Genomic DNA, 27,844 nt, shown 5'->3' with positions numbered 1-27,844 from the left:
TCCCTTCTGGCCACTGGCCACCATGACGGCTGTGGCAGATGCTGTGTTCATGACAAGACTCATGCGCATGGACACACACACACACACACACACACACACACACACACACACACACACGCACACTTTACTCTTAAATATATTTTCAAATAGTGGTAATAAGTCTCTCAATGACAAAAATGTCCAAAGGTTTACATGCTTGCTGCATCTTTAGAGCTGAACTATGCATTCTTACAGCTCCCTCTGCTGGTCGCATAAGACATAGACATGTCTTCTTGGTAGATAAATAAATAAAATGGTGTATGCTCAAGTGCATGCCTTTCTTCTAAGCCTACATCGATAAAATGCAAGGTCCCCCTCAAATTTACTTGAGCATTGTTGGAATTGATCTATGGTCCATCTGGATCATATTTTGGGTATCCATGGTTCTAAACCATATCAGATACCATTTGGTAGCCTTCCTTCCACTTTTCATGCACATCAGGTTTTAGGCTATTTCAATTTTGTATGCCTCAAATACAGTTGAAAAGTTCACAAAAGTATAGGTGGGGCTGTGGCTGATTTGACTGGAACATGGAGGGTTGCTGATTGGGTGGCCTATAAAAACTTTCATCAGCGTGCTCTCTCTCTCACTTTTGGGCTCACTCGTCTGACAACCGTATTATATGGCCAACGGCACCCTTGATTGCACCACACTTGCACCTTTCACAACTCTTATTTACTGAAACACACTTTGGTTAATCCACATCACTGATAGGACATGGATTTTTGTAAATAATGTCTTGCTGAATTTCTTCAAAATACCTTATCTGTAGGTTAACTGAACATTTTGTCTGAAAGTTTTGGGTCGGCTGTTTTTGGTTTTTGTAAGAGAGCCCGGCTTCTTATGCAGGCTTTTTTTTTAGTGCTTTTATTTTCATAAGACAGTGAAGAGGTGACAGGAGAGTGGTCGGAGACGGAGAGAGAGATGGGGTAGGGCTGGGAAACGAGCCAGGCCGGCATCGAACCCGCTTCCCCATGAAGTACGGTATGTGGTATGGGTGCTCTTCGCATTGCACCACAGCAGCCCTGGAAAAGCGAAGATTTTAATGATATAAGGAATTCGAAAAATGAAAACTTGACTATTCGTTAGATTTCTCCTCCACGATATGGTCGTAAAGACCATCGTTTTAACTATGGTAATTCCAGCAGTGTCCCTCAATTTGACAACATGAATAACAAACCACGTCCAACTGCAGTTGATAAATGTCATTGTTGTTGGGAGGAGGGATATTGGAAAAAAGAAGTGTCCAATGATGAAGGGCCGTAGTGGTCAAGCTGAATTAGTGATGAAGTTGGCAAGGTATTTCTCTGTTGAGTATTCGGGCGATTTTGCCCTGCCTGATGTGCCCCTTTTGGGAGCAGAAGACTGTGTGCAGCCTACTATGATTGCATCTGTCAGGGGAGCAGACACAATTAATGGGATTAGCTGTGTCTGATATTATTAGATGGCATTTTCTCAATCTATTTTCTTGTTTACAGGAATTTATGAGGAACATTAGGACAGAATCAAACCTTTCAAAGCATAACCAATATCATAGCTACAGAATAAAAAAATTCAAATGTTTGATGCTTTAAATGTTTAAAATAGCATTTATTGCAAAAACCACTAACTATTGCACTATTTAACTTAAACTATTGCACTATTGTTACAGTATTGTACAAGGTTACTGACTAAAGTAACGAAAAAAAAATGAGGCGAACATTTAAGGTAAAAAAAACTAAACCACACATGATTATTATGAACTGAACATGAAAGCATCTCTGAAAGCAAATCTGCCAGTCCTGCCTTCACCAGGGAGTGGTGCACAAGATCACTATCAAGACTGGGTAAAACAAAACAAAAAACCTCATTTAACTAAACTACACATGATTATTATTATGAACTGAACGTGAAAGCGCCTCGTAGTCTGCAAGTCCTGCCTTCACCAGGGAGTGGTGCACAAGATCACCATCAGGACTGTAGAGGTAGGCAACCGTCTCACCATCTGCATCCTGAAAGCACAATCAAATTCATTTCAAGATTAAAATAAAACATAATCAAATAGACTACAATGACAAGGTACCGGTACATACCAATACAGTGAATATAAGAGAAAGAAGTTTCAGTTCGAAATAATTTAAGACAAAGTCTTAAAATATTATTCACACTCACAAAGGTTATCATAGCAAACACCTTGCATTATCATTTCTTATTATATGGTGTGACGTCATCGGTCGAATGCTCCATTCATTTCAATGGGGCTCCCCAACGTTCGCACGTCTGTTATTTTTCGATAACGGACGGGTTGGTCTATATCAGACCGCTGTCAATGGCAACAAGACTTTTCACTGCTAAAGCGACTTTTCAACAAGACTCTAATCAGCTGCTGTGATAGACAACACCTGTTGTCCTGGCTACCTAGCTGTTGCCTAGCGGTGTTCCACAACGGCACTGTTTTGTTTTGCGCAGCAACAATCTTTTGACATTAAAACTATAATAAACTTAACATTAAATAGGCCAAAAGAAATGTCCCCGCCATGTGTGAATCATTTAAGTATATCCATATAATAAGCGGGTTAACGTTCGGCGAGTCGGTCGCTTTGTGGAATAGCAGCACTTCAGAGAGTGCCGCTCCGCGTCGGGGTCTAAAGATTCTCTCTGTCGTGCTGCTATTCCACGGTAGCGACCTTCTCGCCGAACCCTTACATATTATTGTGTTAAAATTATTGTGAGTGATGTCATCAGTCAAGTGGGGTCACAGTCATCACAGGAGCCCTATGCTTCTTTTCAGGAGTTAGCAGTCACTGACTACGTTTATATTTCATTCGGAATTAACTCCATTTAATTCTGAATAAAGCTTAATTCCGCTTTGCAAAACGACATGTAAACAGCTCTTAATTCGGACTTAAAGAAAAGATCAAAGTAAGCTCGACGGAACTATTTAATTCGGAATTAAAAAGGGCATGTTAGCGTAGTGACTGTCTATCAAAAGTTTAGGATCAGCCCACTTTCCTGCCAACATGTTTTTTTCAGCTTACTCGGTTTCAATTTCAGTTTTAGTTTAAAATCAGTTAACTGTGTCATTGCTCTCTGAAATTAATGCATACAACTTCATGAACTTGAATGCATGAACTTTTAGAAAACACATTACAATAAATTACATTACAATTATGTATGAAATAGACCAAGATGTATTGTACACTTTTGACATCACAATGTTTAGACTCCCAAGGCATTAATAATTGCCAGCCAAAAACAAAGAAGTGCAAAATGCAGTCTAGTAAACTTGACGAACTAGCCTAGCAGTTCGAACTGTACAAGTCTGGCGAGTTGGTCTAGCTCTGGTCATCGTTAGATCACCCCAACACACACCAGCCCACCCCATAGATGATGACACGGTAGATCCTGTTTGTCTAAATGACACACAGATACACGCATGAGAGCCTGATAGAGCTTGTGTGTGTGTGTGTGTGTCTTACAGAGATGAGGGCCTGGTAGAGCCTGTGTGTGTGCGTGTGTGTGTGTGTGTGCGTGCGTGCGTGTGTGTGTGTGTGTGTGTGTGTGTGTGTGTGTGTGTGTGTGTGTGTGTGTGTGTGTGTGTGTGTGCTTGCGAGTCTTACAGAGATGAGGGCTTGGTAGAGCCTGTGTGTGTGTGTGTGTGTGTGTGTGTGTGTGTGTTTGTGTATGTGTGTGTGTGTGTGTGTGTGTGTCTTACGGAGATGAGGGCTTGGTAGACTCCAGTTTTCTGCACCAGCTTCATCATCTCCAGCAGGGCCATGAGGCTCCACTCAGGGGCGTACGGAAGCCGTTTGGTCTCTGAGCACACGCGCGGCGGCCGGAACCCTCCTGTTACATTACATTACATTACATTACACTTAGATGACACTTGTTTAAACTTGTGTCTCTTTTTCACGGAAGGTTTTCTGGTAGGCTTACAGCTCGACACAATGCAACTCTCACGCCACTTTTTGGTCTTTGATTGAGCTGTGTCGTGCCCAATCGAAGAGCAAAAACTGATGGCCGAGCCGCCCTGTGTCAAGCTGTAGGCCTACCAGAAAACCAGCAGTGGAAAACAGGCATTGATATTGGTAACAGTCCCTGGAGGAGCAATGTAGGGTTAGATGCCTTGCTAAAGCGGTCATAATCCATGGATAACACATACAATGCATACACATACATACCTAAGCGCATACATACTGCCTGGCGAGGAATGGCCAACAGGAAATCAGGAAGACATCGCAATCTGAAAGAAGATGATTTTAAAGATGAATGATTTAAGGAAGGAAGAAGGAAATTAAGGATTAAGTTTGTGATGCTTGATATGACACTGTACTTGCATATGATTTATTTTCTGGTTCATATCACAGTTTGTGGTTTGTTGTGTTTGAAGTGCCCATGATTTCAAAATGCCGCTCACGCTTCCACTTCTGATGAGAGCTCAATTGCGGTTCTGTGCTCACCGCAAGCAGTATAGCCTACACACAGTTGTCAGTCCAATCTGTCTTAAATACTATGTTTTCTTAACCCACCTTTTCTTTCTTTTATCAGTTTGTAGCTTACCATGGCTTTTTCGTTAGTAGAAATCATTGCTAACCGCTACGGACTGACGCAAGCAATAGCCTCACTTGCTGGCCACACGGGCCACTCACTGAGTTGTCATAGTAATGATACTTTGTTTTTTGATTCATCATAAGATTGACTTCGCGAAAATACACCTAGAATTCGCATGGCAGAAAAATCTCATTTGACACACAACGAAAATTAAATAATTAATTATTTAATTAATATTATATACAAATGGATTTTGTCTCGGCCCGCATGCGGAAAAGCTACAATCACTATAGGTGTCTAACAGCTTCTTAACTTGGCCCCTAAAAATATGACCCATAACTTTCTTTACAAACCCAGAGCAATACTTTTAACAGTATTAAGCTTCAAAATAATGACATACCAATTTACTGTACAGTGCATGTATACAAATGCAAATACAAGCATAAGCACATGTGAAGAAAAACTAGGCTACCTTACTTTTCTGTGGTGTCTTCGCATGAGGGAAAATCACATAACTTTGGGGTGTCTTTGCATTTGTCTATTACACAGCGTTTGACTCACTTGTGGACGGGTACAGTGTCATCAGAGCCGAAGTCCACATGTCTAATGAGCATCTTGATTTCTGGACTGACCGTTACAAATCCTATTAGTTCAGCCCGGTAGAAACTGCCATCAGTGTATTCAGCTAGACATGGTCCTCCTGAAATAATGGAACCAGGATAACATTTTTAAAGCAGGTTTTTTTCCAGTACATACAACAAGAGAACAACATGTATTAAAGAGTCAGTAGAAATCGAAAAGCACAGCCCACGGATGAAGACCAGGGATAAGGGAGTGTACATGCTCTCCCACACCTGGAGCACCATCCTGGGGGGAAAACTGTAACAGTGGGAGGTGTAACCGACCTATTACCATTGACAGGGAGGTCACACATCCATAACATCAGCTAATGTTAAATTAACGTCACACACCAACATCCATGTAACCCTCTGTCGGAGACGGAAGTTATACCATGGAAACATGTCAGGTCAAGGAAAAAAACTTTTACATGTGTTGAACAAAAGAACATGAATGACTAGATTTAACAAGAAGTGGGCTGATGTGCATACCGATGGGAAAGTCACTGAGGGGGGAAAGGGACTCCTTGTTCGCATTGACACATTTCATTAGCTTTTCCAGGGAGACATCCTCCTCCTTCTCCAGTTTAAAACTGAGGTACACCTGAAACCATATCAAACTTCATGAAACTTGTTTTTATGTCATGGGTTTTGTAGATATGAGTGAGAATGTAACATGTGAGGATGAGCAGTGAGTGGATGTGTTGTTTTGCACATCTGGGCTGTGTAGCGATCTTGTACCTTGTTGGGTGTACGCAGGTGTTTGATTTTCACAGGGGCACATGTCCCTGTTTTGGGAAGAGGAGGATCAGCAAATCTCTCTGTCATTGGAGGCTTAAGACATAGGCCCTGCAGAACACACAAACATAAGAGAGATTTAGAGAAATAGCAATACATGTATATTTTACAGCTACATACATGTGGAATAAGACACTTCGTTTTTGTAAAGACCATTCACGACAGGGGTGTCAAACTCAAATTTACTGGGGGCCAAAATTAAGAACTAGGACTATGTCGCGGGCCGAGCTCAACATTTATTGAATAACCAATGTTTTATTGAATTAAAACTGTATACACACAAGAAAAAAAGTTTCACATCTAGATCCTTGTATTTGTTTTCATGCTCAGTTTCGTAGTGTCGTTTTATGTTGTACTCTCCAGTGACAGCTATGGTGAATCCATGCACCATGCAAACAAGTTAGTCCTGGAATAATACGATGAACATACATGTATAATCGTTCTCCCACCTATCTTGAATATAACATTCCCTCCCCAGGCACAATGATTGATTACCAAATGATTCCACCTTCTCCGAGACAGTCTCTATTTTATCTTTCCCCTTGTACTAGAACTTGCATCTTGCTGTGCACATTCATATGAGACAATCCAACCTGAATGCAACCTTCTCAACACTCTGTTCCTGGTCATCTTACCTTGGTGTTCAGGTCCCAGTCATCTAGATCAACCAGTAGACTTAGGTCTGGCTCCTGCACACAATAAAACAGAAAATAATGTTTAAAGGGACACTGTGCAGGAAATTGTCAAAAAAGGTACTGCAACTATGCTGCTCGTTGAAACTGGGCTGCCTATTGCCAAATTTGATCTTTACATGAAAGTTTACTAAGTAATGAACAAATATTTTCTAGTATGGTCCAAGTACAGTATTTTTTGCAGCTAAAAATGGCTATTTTTGGAAATTCAAAATGGCAGACCATGGAGAAGATCCCCCTTTTCATGTATGAAAAGTGCATTTTTTTCCAGTCATAATGAATACTTAGAATTTGATGCTGGTGGTAAGTATTCATGAAAAAGGTAACATTAGTGAATGGGCAGCATGAATTCTGGAAATAAACAACTAAAAATCTCACACAGTGTCCCTTTAAGATAGAGGCTGACTAGCCTGGTCCTACCATACCCATGTACTAATTTCATCAGTACAGACGTTCTGGAACAGCCAAATTGAGAAACAATTTGGGGTCAGTATGAGGGCATGTTAAGGTTGAAGGTCCATACAAATCATTTTATCAATCATCCTTGGGTTCAGAGGAGAGCATCATCTATTGCATCATTGCACAGCCTAGATTCTTAGATTTGAAATTGTATGCATTCCACAGACTTACAATCCCTGTTTTAGCAAAGCAAAGTTACAACATCTGAATGACGTTCATGTTCATGTACATGTACATGTACCTCAACGTCCATGGTTAATTTGTTCATGCAAGTGGGATGATATAGTGCCATGATTCTGCTGATGGGCATGCCATCCAAAAAGATCTCCACCCCAGCACATTTGTAAGGCTCAGCAGGCAAGTCCTGCGGGAAAGTGGAGCAGAAGAGTAGAGCATGAAATGAATATACTGTATTTAAACTACACTCACTGGTAACTTCATCAGGCACACCTGTCCAACTGTTCATTGACACACATTTCTAATCAGCCAATCACATGGTGGCAATTCAATGTATTTAGGTGTGTAAATATGATAAAGACAATCTGATGCAGTTCAAACAGAGCATCAAAATGGGGAAGAAATTTAATTTAAGTGACTTTGAACATGGCATGGTTGTTGATGTCAGACGGGGCTTGCTTGAGTATTTCAGAAACTGCTGATCTACTACTGGGATATTCGCACACAATCATCTCTAGGGTTTGCAGAGAATGGCCCTATCCAGTGAGCCTTGCTCATGCCAGAGGTTAGATGGTTGGAGCGGATGGAAAGGCAACAGTAAAGGGCCGTACACACACATCGCCGCTATTTGCTAGCTTCTCGCTTGCTCGCCTACTCGACTTTCTTTCATGGAACGTTCGCTGAAAGTTCCCGCGGCTTTAACTGCCAATAAACAGGCGAGAAGTACCAAACTCTGCCTTCCAATTGGTTACTCGCTTACTCGCCTCGCTCGAAGATAAAATATTTTCAACTCGGGATCCGCCCACATCGCATCGCTTGTACAGTACTCGCCTACTCGCCAGCGAGACTCGCTGGAACACATTGACATTCTATTGGCTTTGTTCGCTGAGCGAGTAACTAGTAGCATACCTGCCAACCTTTACATTTTTTTTTGAGTAGCAACTTATCGCTGCGCGGCAATTCACGGCGCAACAACTTGGCATGGCAAAGCAACGGGGTCGCCAGCGGGCCCATCTGAGAGGCTACTTTGTTTTGCATAGTCTGCCCTACACCTAGGGTTGCCAAATGTCAACAGGGAAGATATGAGATACTTCATTCAGGCAGGGGGGTCCTCCCCGAGAAAAAAATGCCTTTCTTAGATGCAATTTCTTGCATTTTAATGCATTTTAGCCTAACATCCCGTGTATCTGGCAAATAGTTTATCTTGCTCTTCACAGTACTTTGAACTACCATAATTTATTAAACTTTCATGAAAGATGTTTTTCTTTGTTTCACACCATAACACCAATAAAATGCTATGATATAGTGTGCTGGAATTCAGGCCTCTAAATTAATATGGCTGTTAATCTTACTAGTCAAACATACCACCAGTCTGGCTAGTAGGCCTAGGCCTAAGTGGCTATGTACCAGCCAAACAGAGCATTTGGTCACTTGGGGGGTGTTAAGGAGCTGGAATTGAGTATGAAATTGAAGCATTTGCTGATTACTTTTTTTGGCTGTAGAAGGTACATGTAGGAAAATGTATAATTTGATTATAAAATACAGAGGCATTTCAGTGATTTTTATGAACAAAAAGTTGAATTGTGATGATTCTTACATCATCTCCCCCAATATTAATAAATGGTGATGTTGTCACCTACTGTGAAGAAGCACCAGCAGTAGAGAAAAAGATAAAGACAAGTGTTATCTAAGCTAGGATAATGTCAGGTTAATATTATTACCTTGGGGGCTAACATCAAAATCACACTTTCAGCATTCATTCAGTACAAAATGCGTCATGTAGGTCTAGTGGCTCTACTGAGGGACGGGGGCTAATGGCCAATGCTCTTGGAACTTCCACGGTAACTTGAGGGGCATCGCTTCTTTTTTTTCACTTCTCTGCATAATAGTAGGCCTATCTACCCTCATCTGCCGTCATGAGTTGGCTATTGTTCACTGTTCGGCACATATATGATGATAGGATAATTGATTTTATTAATAGATTGCCATACGTGATTACGGATAGTAGTCGTGGAGTGATGCATATTTGGTATGACGCACGATCTGTTACACCTGTTCACAGAATGGGCCATGACTCAGGGGGGAACAGTATTCCTATACGGATGTTACGGATGTAGACCTACTCCGAGCACAACCGTTAGAACTATCGCTTTATTTTCCCGAGTTAAAATGATCCGGCGCAAAGGGAAACCGAATTTAGTTTGCTGCTAATCTGCTAATTTATAGCGCGGTCATCGACACATTTTCTCATTCGGAAGTAATCTCGTTTCGGTCCAATATCAAAACAAGCAACAACATATTGCCGTCAAATACGGCGAAACATTGGGTGAATCATTACGACAGACCTCGGCCTTTATTTTCATAAGTGTACGGATTTAGAAACTGGACGCAATTCACTATTCACTGGCTACCTTTCTCAAAGTCCATTTACCTTTGAAACGGTGATTTTGACGGTGCTCACTTGTAAAACTACAGCGACAGTACCAAGATGGATAATACATGATGACAGGAGGAGGACACTTGTTTCAGAGATTATAGGAGTACATTAACCAGTCTCTCTGCTTGTGTGATTTCGAAGCAAACATTCTATCGGCAGCTGATGCCTCGACTCGAGAGGAGCGCAGCCACTGAGTATTCAAGTCAGTGAGCGCAGCACAACAAATGAAGACATCCAAACTAGCGCTCTGATTGGTCAATATTCCCCCCCACACGTGGCTGGCCAATGGAGCGCGAGACGCTCTGTCTGGTTGCAAGTCTACAGAGCAATTTATAAGGGCCCATGAACACACGTTGCTATTGGTTTTTCCCGTATTTTGAAGTGACAGCGCCGTAGTTTGATGTCAAAATCCGTATCTGCTACACAAAATGCGTAATGGTCGGCAGGTATGTAGTAGCGACGTGTGTGTACAGCCCTTAACTCAAACAACCACTCGTTACAGAAGAGGTATAGAGAAGACCATATCTGAATGTACAGCAAGCCAAATCTTCAGATGGACTACAGCCGTGAAAAACCACACCAGGTGCCACTCTTCTCAGCTAAAAACTGAGGCGACAATTTGCTCACCGAAATTGGAGAACAAAGATTAGAAAAACTTGATTTCTGTTGTAACATTCTGAAGATCAGCCAGAATTCAGGCTGGTGTTGTAATGGTATGGGGGATATTTTCTTGGCACACATTGAGGCCTTAGTGCCAGTTGAGCATCAATGCAACACCACAGTCAATCTGAATAATGTTTCAGGCAGTTAAGGCAAAAGAGGGTCCAATACAGTACTGGCAGCAGGGCTTGACACTGGCACCTGCCAACCGGCCAAATGCTGGTGAAATTTGACTGTGGCTAGTAATATGTTCAGTGTCACCAGCCAATTTGGCTAGCAGCTTATTTACATTGGTAAAAAATGACATACGCATCATACTTGCAGTAGCCTACGTGTATACTCTGTTGTTTTCCCCTTGTGTATCAATTGTTTGTAAAGGTATTTAAGTTCAAGACAAAACTCAGCAACTCAGTTTCTATTTGCTTGATATACTTCCATGTAGAAAGCTATACACTCATCTTGCTTTAGCATCTTATCTAAAGAAAAAAAAAACAATGTCAAATTTGTGGCTAGTGGAATACCTGCATGGCTAGTGACTCGGGAAAACCACTAGCCACCGGTGGGTTCAAAAGTTAATGCCAAGCCCTGCTGGCAAGGTGTACCTAATAAAGTGGCCGGTGAGAGTGTATAGACTGATGCAGATACATGTTTGTCTGTTAATACCAATGTGATCATTTCTGTGTGTATTATTACCATGATCTCAACATTGACACGTCTGCCAACCATTGCTTCCTTCATCAGGGCAACAGCATCGAGGTGCCAATCCTTCCCCACCTAGACAAAGATCAGACCATAAAGTCACATACTGTGTCTTCTCAACATCCACGGCAATTATCCAACGACAGATCTGCACCAAACCTGGCATGAGGAAATACCACTGATATTAGAACACTAGATGTTATGTTTACTACCCATGAGGAGATATAAACAAACACATACCGGTTTTCCTCTGCTGAGCCGGAGGGGCACACATAGCTGTGCCACGTCTTCACACAACACCATGGGATACACATGACACATTGGAATGCTCTCGGTTAGGCCCATATCCACATACTGCACCTGTTACATAAACAGCACCACACATGTATTGAGAAAATAATTACAAGGTCCACTGCCACACCAATAGCAGAGTGAAATTAAGCAATAGTGCAGAAGGCAGGGTGTTTTTTTTCCTTCTTTGTATTAGTTTTCAAATCATATGAAGATGCCTAAGCCTAAGATGCCCTAAGAATTCCAAAAGGTTCAGCCTTGGTTTCATCAGACCGCAACAATTTTCCCACATGCATTTAGGAAATGTCAGGTGTCTTTTAATAAGAAGACTTTTTGAGCATAATTCCAAAAGGTAAGTGCTGACGTTTGTTACAAAAACAACACTGCACATCACCAAAGTTAACACCATATCTACAGCGAAGCATGGTGGTGGCAGCATCATTCTTTGAGACTGTTTTCTTACGCTGGAACTGGGGTCTTAGTCAGAGAGTAGGACATTATGAACCGTTCCAAATACCAGTCAGCCTTTGCACAAAACCTTTGGCCTCCTGTTAGAAAGTGTGTTGTCTATTGTCACATTAAGATGTGCCATGCTAATAGGCTCTTACCCCAAACGACTGAGTGCTGTAATTTTTGTGAAGTTTTGTATTTCTTTTTTTTCTTTAAAATGCTGAGTTTCTGTTTCAATTGTACAGGTTAAAGTCTATTGACCTGGTTCTCACGCAGACCCTTTGTGCATTTCCGCTCAACTTCGTGAGTTTGCACGAGGGTCTGGAAATCTTAGAGCCCGAACGGAATCAGAAATTTCACAGCCTGTCCAATCAGAATCGCGGGGCGGGATCGCGGGGCGGGGTGTCTACAAGTCAAGTCAGTGGTTGAAGTCAGGAGGTCAGGATTTGGCTGGTTAGCTTCGCCGATTAGCAAGGCACTTCCTCGTCGCCATTTTCACAAAGTTGCTCATTTCCGATACCACTTCGCTTTTGATGATTGGTGGGTGCGCGAGTTAAGTGTTGGCCACACAGACCTACAAAGGTTAGTGGTTGGGCACCTTATAATACCTCCATGCATCCAATGCCTGTCTTCCATATAGCTTTCTGGTCAACCGTACGTCAGTCAGTAACGTAGCACGTAATTGGCTGAGTAAACTGGTATTGGAAATGAGCTCCATGAAACTCCATTTTGAAAGCTGAAGAATTTGCTCAATTTTGTTTGAATTCTCTAGCCTAGCATTTCCCATTGAAATAAATGGGGGCGTGACTTGTTCACTGTCTCCAGGTCTTATACTACCTCCATGGTTGAAGTAGTACGTGATTTTAAAAAGCCATGTGAATTCTCTTGAACACACCCACGCCTTTCCAGAGCTAAGCTATTGACAATGTTCCAGATGGTTGGTAACAACCATCGTGTGAGAAACAGGTTAATAGTTTGTATTAAAGGGGAAAAAGTTGTGAAATTCTTTGTCTTTCTCTCATTTTGCATGCATTACCATTCATCTCTGTTGCTGGCTACTCAATAAAAGTCATTGATCACAAAAAGATCAAATGATAATTGTGCTATCCAAAGAGCCAGTGTATCACACTTGAAACTTAACTGTAAAATCGTCACAACACGTTTTCAGAGGCCTCAACCGTTCACGAACACGCACGCACGCACGCACACACACACCTTCACTTGGCCTCCGCTGAGCTCCACCACGCGTCCGCGGTGCCACAGCATGTCCATGCCCTTGACGATACAGCCCTTGATGTTTTCCAAGCCGTGGTGGTTCTGGACTACCGGAGTGACCTTGATGTTCTGCTGTAGATGATTTTTTAGACGCTCCAACTCCGTCTCTAAACAAACACACACACAGACACCAAAACAGGTATGTGTAGCAAATAATAGAATCAGTGTTAAAGGGGCACAAGGTAGGATGACGTTGTTTGCACGGTGCCCATGGCATGCCTGTCTCAAAATCTACACCGTAATGAAAAAATGCTGTTCAAATAAACTAGCTGCGATACTGTTTTTCATCACGGAATGCCAGCAGTTGATACGATACGAATATGGTATGTAAAGCGATTTTATGAAAAGTGTTATCCACGGCACTCCTTTTTGACCGCTCTGTCAAAAAATTACATTTGGGGTTTTCTGACAGCGGACTGTGGAAATGGCCACAAGAGTCATCGTTCACTTACGAACGATTCACATAACCATCGCCTGACTCAGGACAGTGATTAATGAAACGTTTAATCTTACCTGCAGCCCCTTTAAGGCATATTAATGCTGAAAAGCAAAATCGCTGCAAAGTGTCGCCGATGTCTAGCCGAAGTAATAATAGAGTAAGAGCTAGTTACAAATGCTTTATAGGCTACTTGTTGTGTAGGCAGTTTGGACAACCCTCTCGTTGCCCCTAGCTCATGTCACCTGCTTTCGAGCTCATGCTGTAAATGACTCCATCATCTCCAACGGCCGTGATGGTGAGGCAGGTCATGCCAAGCTGCTCTGGTGGCTGTGGGGGAGGGTAGTCTTCGGTGGTCGGTACAACCTCTGCGGTGTGATCACCAGGGTCTGTGTCCTCCTGCTCCACCTTTTCTTCCTCCTCCTCCTCCTCCTCCTCTTCTTCTTCCTCCTCTTGTGAGAGGTCCCGGGACCCCTTATGATCGTCCTCCTGTGCTGGGGGAGCTTTGGCTGCCTTTGATTCGACAAGCTCCTGAAACCCCCCCTCTCTTTGGAATGGACACCTACTAAACATGCATTGAGTATATCAGTTACTACTGTACTTTGCACATGAGATAGAAGAGATATCCTTCCGGACAAGCTGAGGAAATTTAAACCAATTGATTTCAAACACACACCTGAACTTGTGGTCTGGTAGTGCCAAACCTTCACTGATGAGAGAGTCGGCCATGCTGATATTCTGACCTCCGCGATGAGAGCACAGCAGAGAGACTCCCACTGGACTGGCAGGAGGCGGCTCCTGAATGCCCAGAAAAAAGCAGCTTACTTATTCCTCTTTTCCACTGCCGGTTTTCTGGTAGGCCTACAGCTCGACACAGCCCGAGTTGGCTGCCACTTTTTGCTTTGTGATGGAGCTGTGTAGCGCCTATTCGAAAAGCAAAAAGGGGCGGCCCAGTCGCACTGTGTTGAGCTGAAGGCCTACCAGAAGAGGCCTTTAGTGCACGCCATACCCCAGTGGAACGTTGCACCATTGCATTAAAAAAAAAAACAATTACAACTTTACCACTACAGATCACAGATAGTCTTCAGTAATGCATTATTATTTGGACACTGATACATATTTTAGTCATAATTGTCATAAAAGTGCTTTTTAAACAGTAGACTGATATTGGCAGACTTACTGTATTACCACTATCCGAACACACAACATAAACACACCTTGATGGTCATCAGAGCTGTGGCTCCGTTGAGGTACATGGAAACGTGCTCACAAGCTGTTGCTGTCCATTTAGGCCCTCCAGCTGGCCTGTACAGGTGAAGAAAAGAGGGGAAACAAGAACGAGATGCTGATGAAGTGTGCTAAGCATGTAAGTATTTCATACCATCCCAATCACCCCCGCAACATCGCACCAGCACCCATGCCAAACCATTCAGCAAAGTAATTTACAGACAATGCCGTTTCTTCCCCGACTTACTTTGAATCCTGCACAGCTGATTTATGGATACATAAACTGTTTCAGCTACTCCTGTAAGTCACATTTTAACATGTCAGGTATCAAACTGCTCTAAGTTTAGAAAGAATTTGAACTTGAATTGGAATTGAAACTTGAATGCAACTATTAGTGGGCAGAGAGACGGCGCAGGCTCAGGAAATAACCTTGGGCCACCAGGTCCCCAGTTGAATGACAATTTCAATGGAAGTAAGCTTAGACCTAGTCTAATGCAAGAGAGTGACACCCTTCAAACAATGACACTGATAAATGCTATTGCAAAGGGACATACTGTATATTCCTCAGATTCTGGAACCTCTTTGGCATACATGCAACCTCACTCACACACAGTCAGTATACATGCACTAAGAAATTCGAATTATTGGCTTAGTCCGACTAAGGTCTAAGTTTTAAACCTCATGTTAACACCTTAGTGGAGCTCAAATTGAACCGAACTGGAATTTGAGATATCGGACTATGCTAGCCAGATAATGCGATTCTTCGTCGAGCTATGCTGGCATGTATACAGCTTAGTCAGACAATTGTTGCTGTTGCTAAAATTGTGGCTGCTAGGGGTGGTTGAATAAATTATTAGACTTAGGGGACAATCACTTTTTCACATGGGGTCATGTTCAAATATAGAGCATTTTCCTTATTAAAGGGGTATGCCACTATTTTGGGGCTTATTACAGTAAAAATCGTTGGCTGGGGTTTATAAAGGTGGTAAAGTGTCTTATTTTTCATGTTAAGCGTTGTCTTGCTATAAGACAAGTTAAAAGAGGGAATATGTCGCTAAGCTAGTGAAAGTCAATGTATCCGTGTAGCATTGTAGCATGCTACATGGATACATTGACTCTCACTAGCTTAGCGACATATTCCCTCTTTTAACTTGTCTTAAAGCAAGACAACGCTTAACATGAAAAATAAGACACTTAACCACCTTTATAAACCCTGCCCAACAATTTTAACTGTATTAAGCCCCAAAATAGTGGCATACCCCTTTAAATCAAATTGCCACTTAAAACATATTTTTGTGTTTACTTCGTAGTTATTTCTATCTACCATTTATGTTTCCTTGATTTGAAATGCTTGAGAGTGACAAAGAAGCAAAGAAATAACGGGGCTAATACTTTTTCAAAGAAATGCATGTAATATCTACACGGTTGACACATATTCCAACCTTATTCCACTGAGACAGCATTCAAGTATCAGGGAGCCAATCATCTGAGGGGGAAGGGGCCTTAGGTTGTCTAAGACCACTGCAATCCTGGTCCCATAATCACAACACAGAACCTGCAAACAAAACAATAGAAACAGAGTTTTTTTTATACTGAGCAACGTAAAAAAGAGATCCCTCCCTAGACAAAATCTTTCCACTCTTCATTCATGCTTCAAACAGACCTCGACCACGTTCCTGGAGAGTATGCTGGCTATTTCCCCTCGCTCCCAAGATCCTTGGATGAGGGCGGCACAAAACATTCCCACCTGGGTCAGTGACAAATAAGGGCATGCAATCAGAAATCGTAAAATTATTCAATACATTAATCTTAAAGCTTCCATCGGGGGTGCGTTTCTTGAAAGTGTAGTTGCCAGTAAGCAACTTGCGTAGTTGCCAATGGGAAATTGCATTGAAAACAACAAAGTAGCTAATGTAGTTAGCAACTATGGTGTTGAGAAATGCACCCCAGGTTTGGAAAATATATATTTTTGTGTTTTGTGCAATTTGTGTTTCTTTCAAATATTTTTTTGTTAAATGAAAGGTTGGTTGCCCCTGAAAATGTCAAATGGTATCACAGCAATAAAAAGTTTAATATTAGCAATTTACTTTCAACTACAAAGTGAAAGTGTACTGGTGTTAATTTCAATTGTTTTCATTTGTTTGTCTAATATTCATTTGCAAATGTCCCATGCAGGACTAATGTGCAAAGCCGATGCTACTTTCGCCTGACATCAGGGTGTGAAACAACACCTATTCTGGGAAATGTTTCTCAATAGCACAATATTATTTTTTATAATAGTACAAACTAGAAAACACACACACATGTCGTTACCTGCTGAATGAGCTACGATCATTTTTGTGCATTGTTTAACCAAACTGTTGAGGGTGGCAAAATGGACACCTGCATAGTTACTGACATGCTTTGCTGTATGTGCAATATCTGCTAGTGCGTAGAGTAGAGTAGAGTAGAGTAGAGTATCATTTATTGATCCTGAGGGAAATTAAGCGTGTAGTTTAACCAAAGTTTTGTCAGTCAGGAACAACAGTAAAATAAATATGCAGTAGGGTATGAAAACCAGGCAAATCAGAAAAATAATAGGCCAGCTAAAATCTGAACATTTATGTTAGTGACTTTCAACCATTACCACACTGACAATTTAAAAGTTTACACTTGACTGACACAATTCCACAAATTAGACATAATATATATATTAAAAAAATGATGTCCCATTACTTTTTCTCAATGTTAAACAAGACATGCAGAATTATGCCAAAATACTTCATGTGTTTTATTGGGAATTTCATCTCTTTCGGACATAATGAAGTTATTATCATCCTTAGCCCGCTGTCATTTTGACTCCTATACTGCCAGCATTCTGTAGATTACATTTGGTCTTCAAATGTATAATGTACCAAAGTAAGTTGATGGAGTTTTGTCTAGTCTGGCTCCTTTTCTACCATAGAAAATGCTAGGAACACAAAAAATGATGTCAGGTCATTGACCCACCTCCCAATCCACAGACAACGGGGATGTGGCGGCAAACTCTCGCTGAAGCTGCTCACGAATCCTACAACATGCCATTAATGGGGGAAAAAAACATTTCAGTTTTCAACTTTTCTTTCCAGCTCCATACTAGCCTGGCTATTTCCTGACTATATCAAACGAGACATAGTGTGGGAACCATCTCATCTATTCATTTTCTCATAGAGGAGGTTAAACTAAACTATTTAAAATATCACCTAAAACTTTATGGAGAGCTAGTTTACTCAACATGAAGGCTCCGTATGAGCTTTCGTTTGTCTAATGTCTAATATGTCCCTCTTCATTCTGTTTCTCATTGAGGGTTTCCATTCAGTGTTTCAAATCGTAATAATATCATGCAAAGCAGCATGGGATTTCCCAGCCGAGCTCCATACCTCTTCAGCTGACCATCATATTGCAGGATCTGGACGAAGATGCTGGCCGGCGAGGTGACATGGCAGACCCTGACTTTAATGTTCTTCTGATTCACAGGGACGTTAATGGAGGGAGTCAGCTGGATGTCATCTCCATCGCCGTCTCCCGAGGCAGGAGGGCTGAACTCTTCAACAGTCGGGAGAGGGGGGTCCCATGATACCACTTCCAGGGGTACGGAGGGCAGGTTTTCTGGACTATGTGACATGTGAAGCAATGGGGTTGGTGAGTGGAAGTACTGTATCAAGGCCTGTGGGCATTTAGGCTGTTCTTCAATTCTCATGGGAGTGTTTTTTTTTCTTCAATTTCTTTGGCTTTGCTTTCCATTTTAAAGCATTCATGTTCTTGTTAACAGTTACCTAAACATGTTCAACTCTTAAGCTATGTTCACACATGATGCTGCTATTTATTAGCTTCTTGCTCGCCTACTCGCCACTCTCTCGTGGAACGTTCGCTAAACTTTCCCACGGTTACTCGCTCACTCACCTCGATCGAAGTTTAAATATTTTCAACTCGGGATCCACCCACATCGCATCGCTTGTACACTACTCGCCTACTCGTCTCGCTGGAACACATTGACATTCTATTGACTTAATTCGCTGAGCAAGTAACTAGCAGCGACGTGTGTGAACATAGCTTTATAGATTTTACAAAGCACAAGGCCTTCATCCAATTCTAATGCCACAACTCTGCCAATGCTAATTAAGGCCATTAGCACCTCTGAAATCTTTGCATGCTGTACACTCTATATGTTACGTGGCAATTCTATTATTCATGTAGAGCACACCACTAAACAACTGCTCTATTCATCTATATGCAGATGATACAATTTTGTATTGTGTTGCAGATTCTGTACAGCTAGCATTGGAGAATTTGCAGCAGTCTTTTAATATTCTACAAAATGCCCTCATTGGTCTTAAGCTTCTACTTAACGTAAGCAAGACTAAATGTATGGTCTTTACTCGATCTAAGCATGGCATGAAAAATGATTTTAATATATCTACTTTAGATGGGTCTGTTATTGAGAGAGTATCACATTATAAGTACCTGGGAATCTGGCTAGATGACAAGTTCACATTCAAGAAACATACTGACTGTCTTGTCACTACGCTCAGACAAAAGCTATCTTTCCTGCACAGAAATAAATATCACTTTCCTGTTTTCTGCAGAAAAAAGTTAATTGAAGCTACTTTTCTGTCTTCCCTTGACTATGGTGATGTTATTTACAGACATGCACCACTCTCTAATCTGAAGGCACTTGACACTGTTTATCATTCAGCTCTTCGTTTTATTACTGGGGATCCATATAGCACTCATCATTGCCTGTTATATGATAAAGTTGGGTGGGCTCCACTTTCTCACAGAAGGGACATGCATTATTTTATTTTTATTTTTAAGGCCCTCACTGGTAAACTCCCATTTTATATTTCATCTCTTTTAGTTTGGCACTCCAACCCATATCAAACCCGCAGCAGCAACTTTTTACTGGAGGTCCCTTATGCCCGCACTGAACTGGGTAAAACGGCTTTTAGTGTCTGTGGACCTTCACTTTGGAATACCCTACAACAAAGGATAGGTCTTCAAGCCTTAGTGTCATTAGAACATTTTAAAGTAATACTGGGATGTTTTTTATCACATACCTGTACTTGTTTTAACTCATAAGTTTTAATTCATAGTTTGTCTTAATTTTTACCTCTTATATGATTTATGTTGCATTGTGTATGTTGTATATATATATGATTTTATATGTGTAATTGTTTGTTTTACTCGACATCATTGTAAATGAGGGCTGGGCTCTCAATGATTCTTCGAGTTTAAATAAAATGAAAATGAAAATGAAAATGAAAAAAATTCCATGAAATTAAATTGTATCTGAGAACATGGCAAAAGATACTGTGATATTCACGTCTTCACTGAATGTTCACCTTTTGGCCAATCCCTCAGTGATCAGAATGCGTGCAATACTCTTAGATTCGCTCTTGTTGTCCCCATCAAACAGGCAGACTGGTAGAGGCCCACAGATGGATGTGAACTCTGAAAAAACATAAAGAATACATTAGTACAGATGTTGTGAGGTGAATGTACCCGCAATGATGCTGCAAGCACACAGTGCACTCGCAGCACGTACAACGTATGTTTTTAACTGAGCTGCAATGCACCCAAACGAACACCAGGTAACATTAACAAACATGCAGCCCTGCTGTGGCCGAACGGTAGGGCACTGGGTTACTACACCAACGACCCGGGTTTGATTCCGGCCAAGGTCATTTGCCTGTCCTCCCCCCATCTCTCTCTCCCACTCGCTTCCTCTTGCCTCTCATACTGTCCAATCGAAATAAAGGCAAAAATGCCCCTAAAAATATTTTTTTTTAAAAGAGTAACAAGAAAAAGGGGCAAATACTTTGCACAGTACTGTAGAATGCACATAGGGTCCAATTCTTCCATTGGCCAAGCCTCCCATTACACTTTTTCACTAATAGGCTTTTCACTTACATGCATTCTTCTATGAACGTCTTCACTTAACCCACTGAATAGATAGATGTCAGCAGATTCAAGCAATGTTTGAAGATGAGCAGGAAGACCAAGTTTGTCGGCTCAAGAAGAATGGACAAGAGTAAACTTTCGCCCTTGAGCAACAATGTCGTACAAAAGAACTACACAGCTCACATAGAACTAAACTCCACGTATTTATTTCACCATACCTGCATAACAGACTAGGTCCCCGTTGTGATCAACTGTTGCACCTCATATCAGTGCAAAAAAAACAACAACATGAGGAAACCACACTCACCCTTCATCACGACCGTTACCAGTTTCTGGTCAGCCAAGTCCTGGAAGCGTGTGATGGTTGCATCTGTCCAGTCGTCTCCATCACTTTCTATATCAGCTAGACAGCACCACACGGCCTAGAATGGCAAGAGGGACCAGATAGGGGTTGATACACTTAGGGTGTATTCCAATATGCGGACTCCCGTCCTCCACCCATAGATTTATACAGTACAGTGCCTTCCTGGAATGTATCTGGTTCATGTCGGCTCCACACAGTGAGCCCGTTTATATGGCCGCAATAATCGGGTTATTGGAATAAACAGGTTATTGGAGTAAACGGTTTATTGCTGTTTATATGCAGTCCGTCGGTTGCCTGTGTTCCACTAAAGTGTGTGACACGAAGCTAGAATTTAAGGCTTGTGATTGGCTACTTATCCTTCTAGAATGTCAATAACCTGATAATAACCAGATTATGCTGGATACATGTCTTCAGAAATCAGTTTATTAGCCAAAAACCTACCTGTGCAAATTGGATTTCTCATAAACTGATAACGGCAATAAAATGATTATGAAAACCATTTATTTAGTTTACATGAGCGCTCGAATAAACCGGTAACCCAAAAACCTGATCATAAATGGTTTATTGATGCGCATATAAACGGGCTCAGTGTGGATAAGGCCTGTACAAAATCTATGAAAAGCTACAATTGAAAGGCATAATGAATACTTAAGAAATCGATGTTGGTAACGAATATTCATGAAAAAGATGACGAGGGCAACATAGGTTCTGGAAATAAGCTATGAACAAATTATACACAAAGGACCTATAATGCACGTGTCAAAGATCCTCACCATAGCAGGCAGAGACAGAAACTCATCTTTGATGACTCTGAGATCGCTTACTGGTACCAGCTGTGTGCTGCCATAGTCCACAAACTGCACCTCGGCAGTCTGGGTTCCATGGAAACCTGCAACTCCAGAACATATATGGGACATTTTCATCAACAAATCTGAAAAATCAAACATGACATTGCATAAATGTATCATGTAAATTATAAAATGTGTAAATTACACACACACACACACACACACCCACGCACACACACCCATGCACACATACACACCTATGATGCGTGCTCTGTACCACCCATCCTTCTCATATGGGGCCATGCATGCCTGCTCCAGCCTGGGGCGAGCCAGCTGCAGAGAGACGTCCCCAGCATGGTCCTTGTACAAGGCCTGCAGCTTAGCAGTCAGCAGGGGGAACTCCATGTTTACCGTCTGAAGACACACAAAAACAGTTTACTGGATATTCGTTAATACACAGCCCCTGTTAGAAATTGGCTGTTACCATAATGGCAAAGGCAAAGTTCAAATGTATCACTACAGGGGTTACTATAGAGGTTCACAACCCATTCCAACTTGTGGCCCACTTGAAATGTTCACAAAAGTTCAGGGCACACCTCTGACCCACTAAACAATACAACTTAAATACACAGTCAACAGCACACACACACATGTTATTTTTATTTTCAAAAAATGATTTTAAGACCAACTTGGAATACTTTCAAGGCCCACCAGTTTGCAGTTTGCAAATCACAGTTTGCGACTCACTGCACTAAAGGTTATGTGTAATGTCATAGACATAGTTGTGTAGTACCACAGTAGTCTTTTTAGCTACCTTTACATTGTTCTACTGGCATAGCGGTGCACATTATGAGACTATTTGCGCAGCCCATTGTGCTTGTTTGAGTGTGTGATGGAAGGGGAACTCTCACCAACTGAATGAAGAAGTCAGCAGGTGTGTTGATGTGTGAAACAAAGGCGTAGACCTCCGTCTTGGGTTTGGGTGAGATGGGAGGGTAGTACTGCAAAGGCTTACAGCTGCTAGCAGTAGCAGGCGCAGGACAAAAGAACCTATCCAAACACCCACACAATACACAAATTACATATTACAGAAACATAGGTCAGACCTGAGTTCATATTAGGTGGCTTTTTTCTGACCATTCTGGTACAGTATGTAGATTGTACACAACAGCATAACATTTGCCCACTGTTATTTAGACGGTTGTAACAACATAAAAGGGGACCACTGTCATATAAACAAGTCTGCTGAGGATGTCACCGATTTTAATTGCATTGTCAAAACCTCATGGTTAACATGCTCAGCATAGAATGACATAATAAACAAGCCAAAAATTGTGGCCACCAGGGGTAACCATCCTGATCAACTACATACAGTATGTCCATGTATTGTCAATCTAGTGTGATGAGGCAGAGCACATATTCACTATACCTGGCAAACTCCAAATAGACCATGTGTTCTCTGAGCGAGACAGGCATGCGGCAGTTGGTGTGGTCCGTAGGTGATTTCTTCAGGTCCACCAACAGTGTCTTCTTCTCTTCTCCTAGCACCTGCATTCGAACAGCTGACGTGCCTGTCACTAATCTGAACTCCTCGATGCTGTCAGTGGTCCAGCCATGAAACTGCTAGCAATTGTGAATGCGCACAGACACACAGACACAGACACACACGCACACACACAATTTATACACAAATACAAATTTATAACACAATCATAAATCTTGCAAGTTCGTCGGAGGTATCGGGTGGCAACTTTTGCGGATATACACTGTGTGCAGAATTATTAGGCAAACGTGTTTTTTGACCAAATTGTCTTTTATACGCATATTTTCCAAAGGCAATCTATATGAACATGAAAACCTATTGGATTTAAGCATTCCAGGTCATGCATATTTGTATAATAAGATGGGGATGTAGTCGAAGATGCCCAACACCTTATATCAGGTGTGCATAATTATTAGGCAAATTTGTTTTCTTCTGGGGAAATGGGCCACAAAACAGATCTAACAAACTCTGAAATGTCTATAAACAATTTTGAAGTGTTCTAGAGGGATGTGGCTGTCTTGAAATTAGCAAGATGTTGGTCACGTTCGCACAGAACTATCAGATGCACTGTTACAAAGTCATCAGTCTCTTGAGAAATGTCACTGCCAAAGATTGAGAGGAATTTAACATGAAGCTACAAAAAAAATATTACCCTGCAGTCCTATCATATTCCAGAACAGAAACCAACACAGAGTGTCCAAAAGAACAGGGTATTGAGCGCTCAGAGACATGGCCAAGGTAAGATAGGATGACAACAGACAACCATTCAACAAGTTAATTAAGTCAAGACTGGGTCAAAAATACCTGAGGTTTTCAAAGGTATTATGGACTTGGGAAAGTGACTCTTGACAGACAGGGTGGATGAACCCATGGCTGGATCTTTTAGAGGGAGAAAATCGCATCATTTACGAAGACAATGCTATTTATGCAGTAATCTGCTGGTATTTGAGTGGAACTCGGGAACTGATCTGAGTGTGCACATCACTGATCTAGCCATAGGCTCATCAACCTGGTCCATTAACAGTCACTTTCACTAGTTCATAAAACCATTGAAAAAACTGTCTAAAGACATTTCTTGACCCAGTTTTGACTTAAGTTTCTTGTTGAGTGGTCTTCAGGTTTCAGCCTGTTTTACCTTGGCCATGTCTCTGAATGCTGAATAAAATGTTCTTGTGGACATTCGATGTAGGTTTAAGTTCTGGAATATAACAGGTAATAGTTTTGTGGTAGTTGCATCTTCAATTCTTCTCAATCTGGCAGTTACTTTGTGACCACATGTCATGTGACACTGATGGCTTGTAACGGTGCATTAGATGAATGTGACCAATATTTCAAGACAGCCACACCCTTCTAGAAGACTTCAAAATTGTTTATAGTCTTTACAGAGTTTGTTAGATCTCTTTTGTGGCTCATTTTCTGAGAGGAAAACAAAGTTGCCTAATAATTATGCACACTAATTTTGCCCTGATATAGGGTATTGGGCTCCTTCAATCACACCGTCTCTTATCATACAAACATGAATAACCTAGAATGCTTAAATCCAATAGGTGTTCATGTCCATAAAGGCTGGTGTCGGGCAATATGCATAAAATGGACGATATTGTCAAAAAACTTGTTTGCCTAATAATTCTGCACACAGTGTACATCCATGACAGTGCATAAATCAATATTCTAAGTGTTTCCATCATCAAAAGTAGCACATTAATATAAAAAAACAAAGGTTGAAATTGTGACTTTTGGTAATAATGCAATTCAAATTGGCCTATTCAATGACAAAAGTGTCAAAAAAACATTTTGAAGTGATCCACAAGAGTAAAACTTTTAATACACATAACTGTGTATTATTCCTATCAATTTTCTTTGTGAGTGAAATGGCAGTCAGGCATAGCGCCACCATGTGGACAAAGAATGAACTGCTTGAAGTGCACTGCAGGTACTGTGTATTCCATATAGGAAGAAATGGTGAAGTTGATGTGTAGATTCTACTAAACATGGCCTACTTTGTGAAAGTTTTGTTGATGTCTTGTAAAATAAGAACATTGTGTGGTGACAAAAGTAAACCGTTGTGAATTCAACATGCATTTCCTGACAGGAATGATAATTAGCAGATAATGGCTTATCGTACTTATGAACAGAAAACAAATAATCACAACTTGTCAGTTACTTTCTTTTGCCTTTGCATGACTCTTTCACATAAGACTGTTAGACACAAGGTAGAATACAGTAATTGCCAACTGTGGGCCAAAGGTCAGTTTTGAAATCAATATTGTCAAATTCATCATTATTCCTAATTAACATTTTAAGTAATACTCTATTATTATTATTATTACAAATCCAAGGTGGGCACCATTTTTCGAGATGGCCACCCTCTCCACTTGTAAAGAAGGCCTAGAATAGTTCGCTTAGGTGCTGTTTATACGTACCAGGGTGTTTTGATAAACGAACATTTTTCTTCTCTATGCTTAGCAACATATTTTCGTTCACATCAAAGGAAAATATGCATAAATATGCTGTTGAGAGCTGTCATAAATACGTTAAGCCTGTGCGCCGAAAGTAGAGTGCCATTCAAGTCTCTGTTGATCTCCGTTTATATACAAACGCTAACCGGAGATTTTTTTTTAAATTAGAGTTTTTTTGGAGCTTCGTTTATAGAGGGAAAACCTTCGTTTGTTTGTGAACGAAAGGCACAACCGAAGGGCAAGGTCTGCGTATATCAAAATACCCGGGTATGTATGAACAGCACCTTAATGATGCAAGCATGCCATTTGGCACAAAATGTTCATAAGAATCCACTTTTGAAAAAAAGGGTGCTGGCATCAGGAAATTCTCAAATGGCTGCATAATTTTCAAGATGGCCACCTCCCATCAGTGATTCCTTAGCCTATATTAACTGATTTGCATTATAATTACTTTAAGTAAAAAAACAATAATTTCTGTTTGAAACATCACTAGCCTATCCAACGCAGTCTCACCCCAAGTAGTCAATTTCTGACTACCTTGGACCAGACTGCAATTTTTTTTGACGTCTTGGGTATTCCTTCCAAGTCACATTTTGACAATGTGGCCTAACCCTAAACCTATTCCTAAACCTAACCTCAATGACGTTATTCTGGCACAAGGGGGCGCCTTTGAGGACATAGTCAAAATGTGACGTGGAAGGAATACCCAAGACGTCAAAAATTGCAGTCTGGTCAAAGGTAGTCAGATATTGACTACTTGGGGTGAGACTGTGTAGGCCTATCATACAATCTGGCCCAAAATATCTGTTACTTTTTGTACAATGGCATTTTTAAAGCAAAACAACATAAATACTCAAAAGTGTACTCCTATGACAAAATCTCAAAAAGAACTATGCAAGGCTGGACAATGGACATACATAAGACCTGTAGCATGTATACCTGTCTGAGCCATTCTCTACTATTTGTAATGGGAGACCCAAGAATCAAGAATTACCCATTATTTTCCAGTCAGCTGGATTTTCTAACTAGTCTAGGCCTTACCAGCAGATATATTCCAAAATAACTTAAAATAACCACATTTCCCATTCTCGGACAAGTCATGTGGAGTGTACTGATTGGTGGCTTTTAAAATCCACTGAGGAAATTGGCAAAGGTGTTGTTATCCAAGTTGACAAGTTTGGAGAACCCACAACCATTTCCTTGTTAACTTACTAGCATTTGCAATCCTTTCATTTGGGCCATGTGAAAGTTGTACAGTAGGTAAGGGCATGATGGCAAGGAATGATTGGTATGGTGCTGTGTTGGAAACACCAGAGTCCACATCTCTGATAGAATTGATTGTGTTAGATATGTTTGACCAAGTCGACTTCGATGCTGTTGAGATTTTCCTGAGTAAGTTAAAAATGTTGAATGTTCTGCTTGGTTAATACAGCAAAAACTTTCTCTCTGAAAGAGATAGACTTACATGTTCCTAGGACGAAACAAATAGCCTCAACATTTTTCCATGCCAAATGATGGTAAGGCAGAACGCTGAAACACGATGGTATGACCCAACACATCATCTTACCTGGGCAGGCACGATACCGTTGAGACAGCAGCGAATGGCTTGCGGTGGCCATTGATCCATCTCTGATCGAGTTGCATGATCAGGCCTCCTCAGCAAATTCAGCAGCACCCCACTAATATAAGGAAAAAAAGAAAGAGAGAAAGAAAGCAAGAAAGAAAGAAAGAAAGATAGATCTGATATTGAGACAAGTATTGATTTCATCAGAAGAGACGAGACGGAAAATGTTCAACAACCCCTTTATCCCTGCTGAAGACGTGTGTTTGTGCAGTCATGAAATGGTGTTGCCGTCACATAGTAGCCAACATATTTCTCTGTCATTTTAAACCTCACTGAACTTCCACTCCATTCCCTTTCACTTTCATAAACCTCCTGCCTGGCATTCGTTGTCTGTTCTCCTTCTAATGTATATATTTGTA

At 41.2% G+C, this 27,844-nt stretch overlaps 1 protein-coding gene across 1 annotated transcript; it reads right to left on the bottom strand.

Moving 5' to 3' along the window:
• Positions 1-1,615: 1,615 nt before the first annotated feature.
• Positions 1,616-27,535, bottom strand: LOC134465787 (RING finger protein 17-like). The gene is made up of 25 exons (XM_063219654.1): positions 27,429-27,535; positions 23,289-23,482; positions 22,771-22,909; positions 22,117-22,273; positions 21,845-21,960; positions 21,015-21,129; positions 20,149-20,257; positions 18,187-18,420; positions 17,777-17,837; positions 16,452-16,535; positions 16,231-16,343; positions 14,779-14,866; positions 14,238-14,359; positions 13,807-14,123; positions 13,066-13,232; positions 11,350-11,469; positions 11,104-11,184; positions 7,378-7,500; positions 6,621-6,674; positions 5,929-6,036; positions 5,680-5,791; positions 5,132-5,270; positions 4,201-4,262; positions 3,735-3,865; positions 1,616-2,031 (listed from the first exon to the last, which is right to left on the bottom strand). The coding sequence occupies exons 1-25, from the start codon at positions 27,486-27,488 to the stop codon at positions 1,900-1,902; spliced, it is 3,138 nt and encodes a 1,045-aa protein (XP_063075724.1). The 5' UTR covers positions 27,489-27,535; the 3' UTR covers positions 1,616-1,899.
• Between the last annotated feature and the right edge of the window lie 309 nt (positions 27,536-27,844).

Source organism: Engraulis encrasicolus, chromosome 16, assembly GCF_034702125.1.
Source record: "Engraulis encrasicolus isolate BLACKSEA-1 chromosome 16, IST_EnEncr_1.0, whole genome shotgun sequence".
NCBI classification, from domain to species: Eukaryota; Metazoa; Chordata; class Actinopteri; order Clupeiformes; family Engraulidae; genus Engraulis; species Engraulis encrasicolus.
Note: the sequence above shows the minus strand (reverse complement) of the source record. Positions and strands in the feature narration are given on the sequence as shown.

Bases quoted from the DNA above. Each gene is read 5' to 3' on its own strand.
- LOC134465787 (XM_063219654.1), bottom strand. From the start codon at position 27,488: ATGGATCAATGGCCACCGCAAGCCATTCGCTGCTGTCTCAACGGTATC. The intron at 14,867-16,230 runs GTTGGAATATGT...TCACCTGTACAG, and splicing joins TGCTGTCTCAGTGGAATAAG to GCCAGCTGGAGGGCCTAAAT. The intron at 11,470-13,065 runs GTGTGTGTGTGC...TTTATGTAACAG, and splicing joins TCAGCGGAGGCCAAGTGAAG to GTGCAGTATGTGGATATGGG.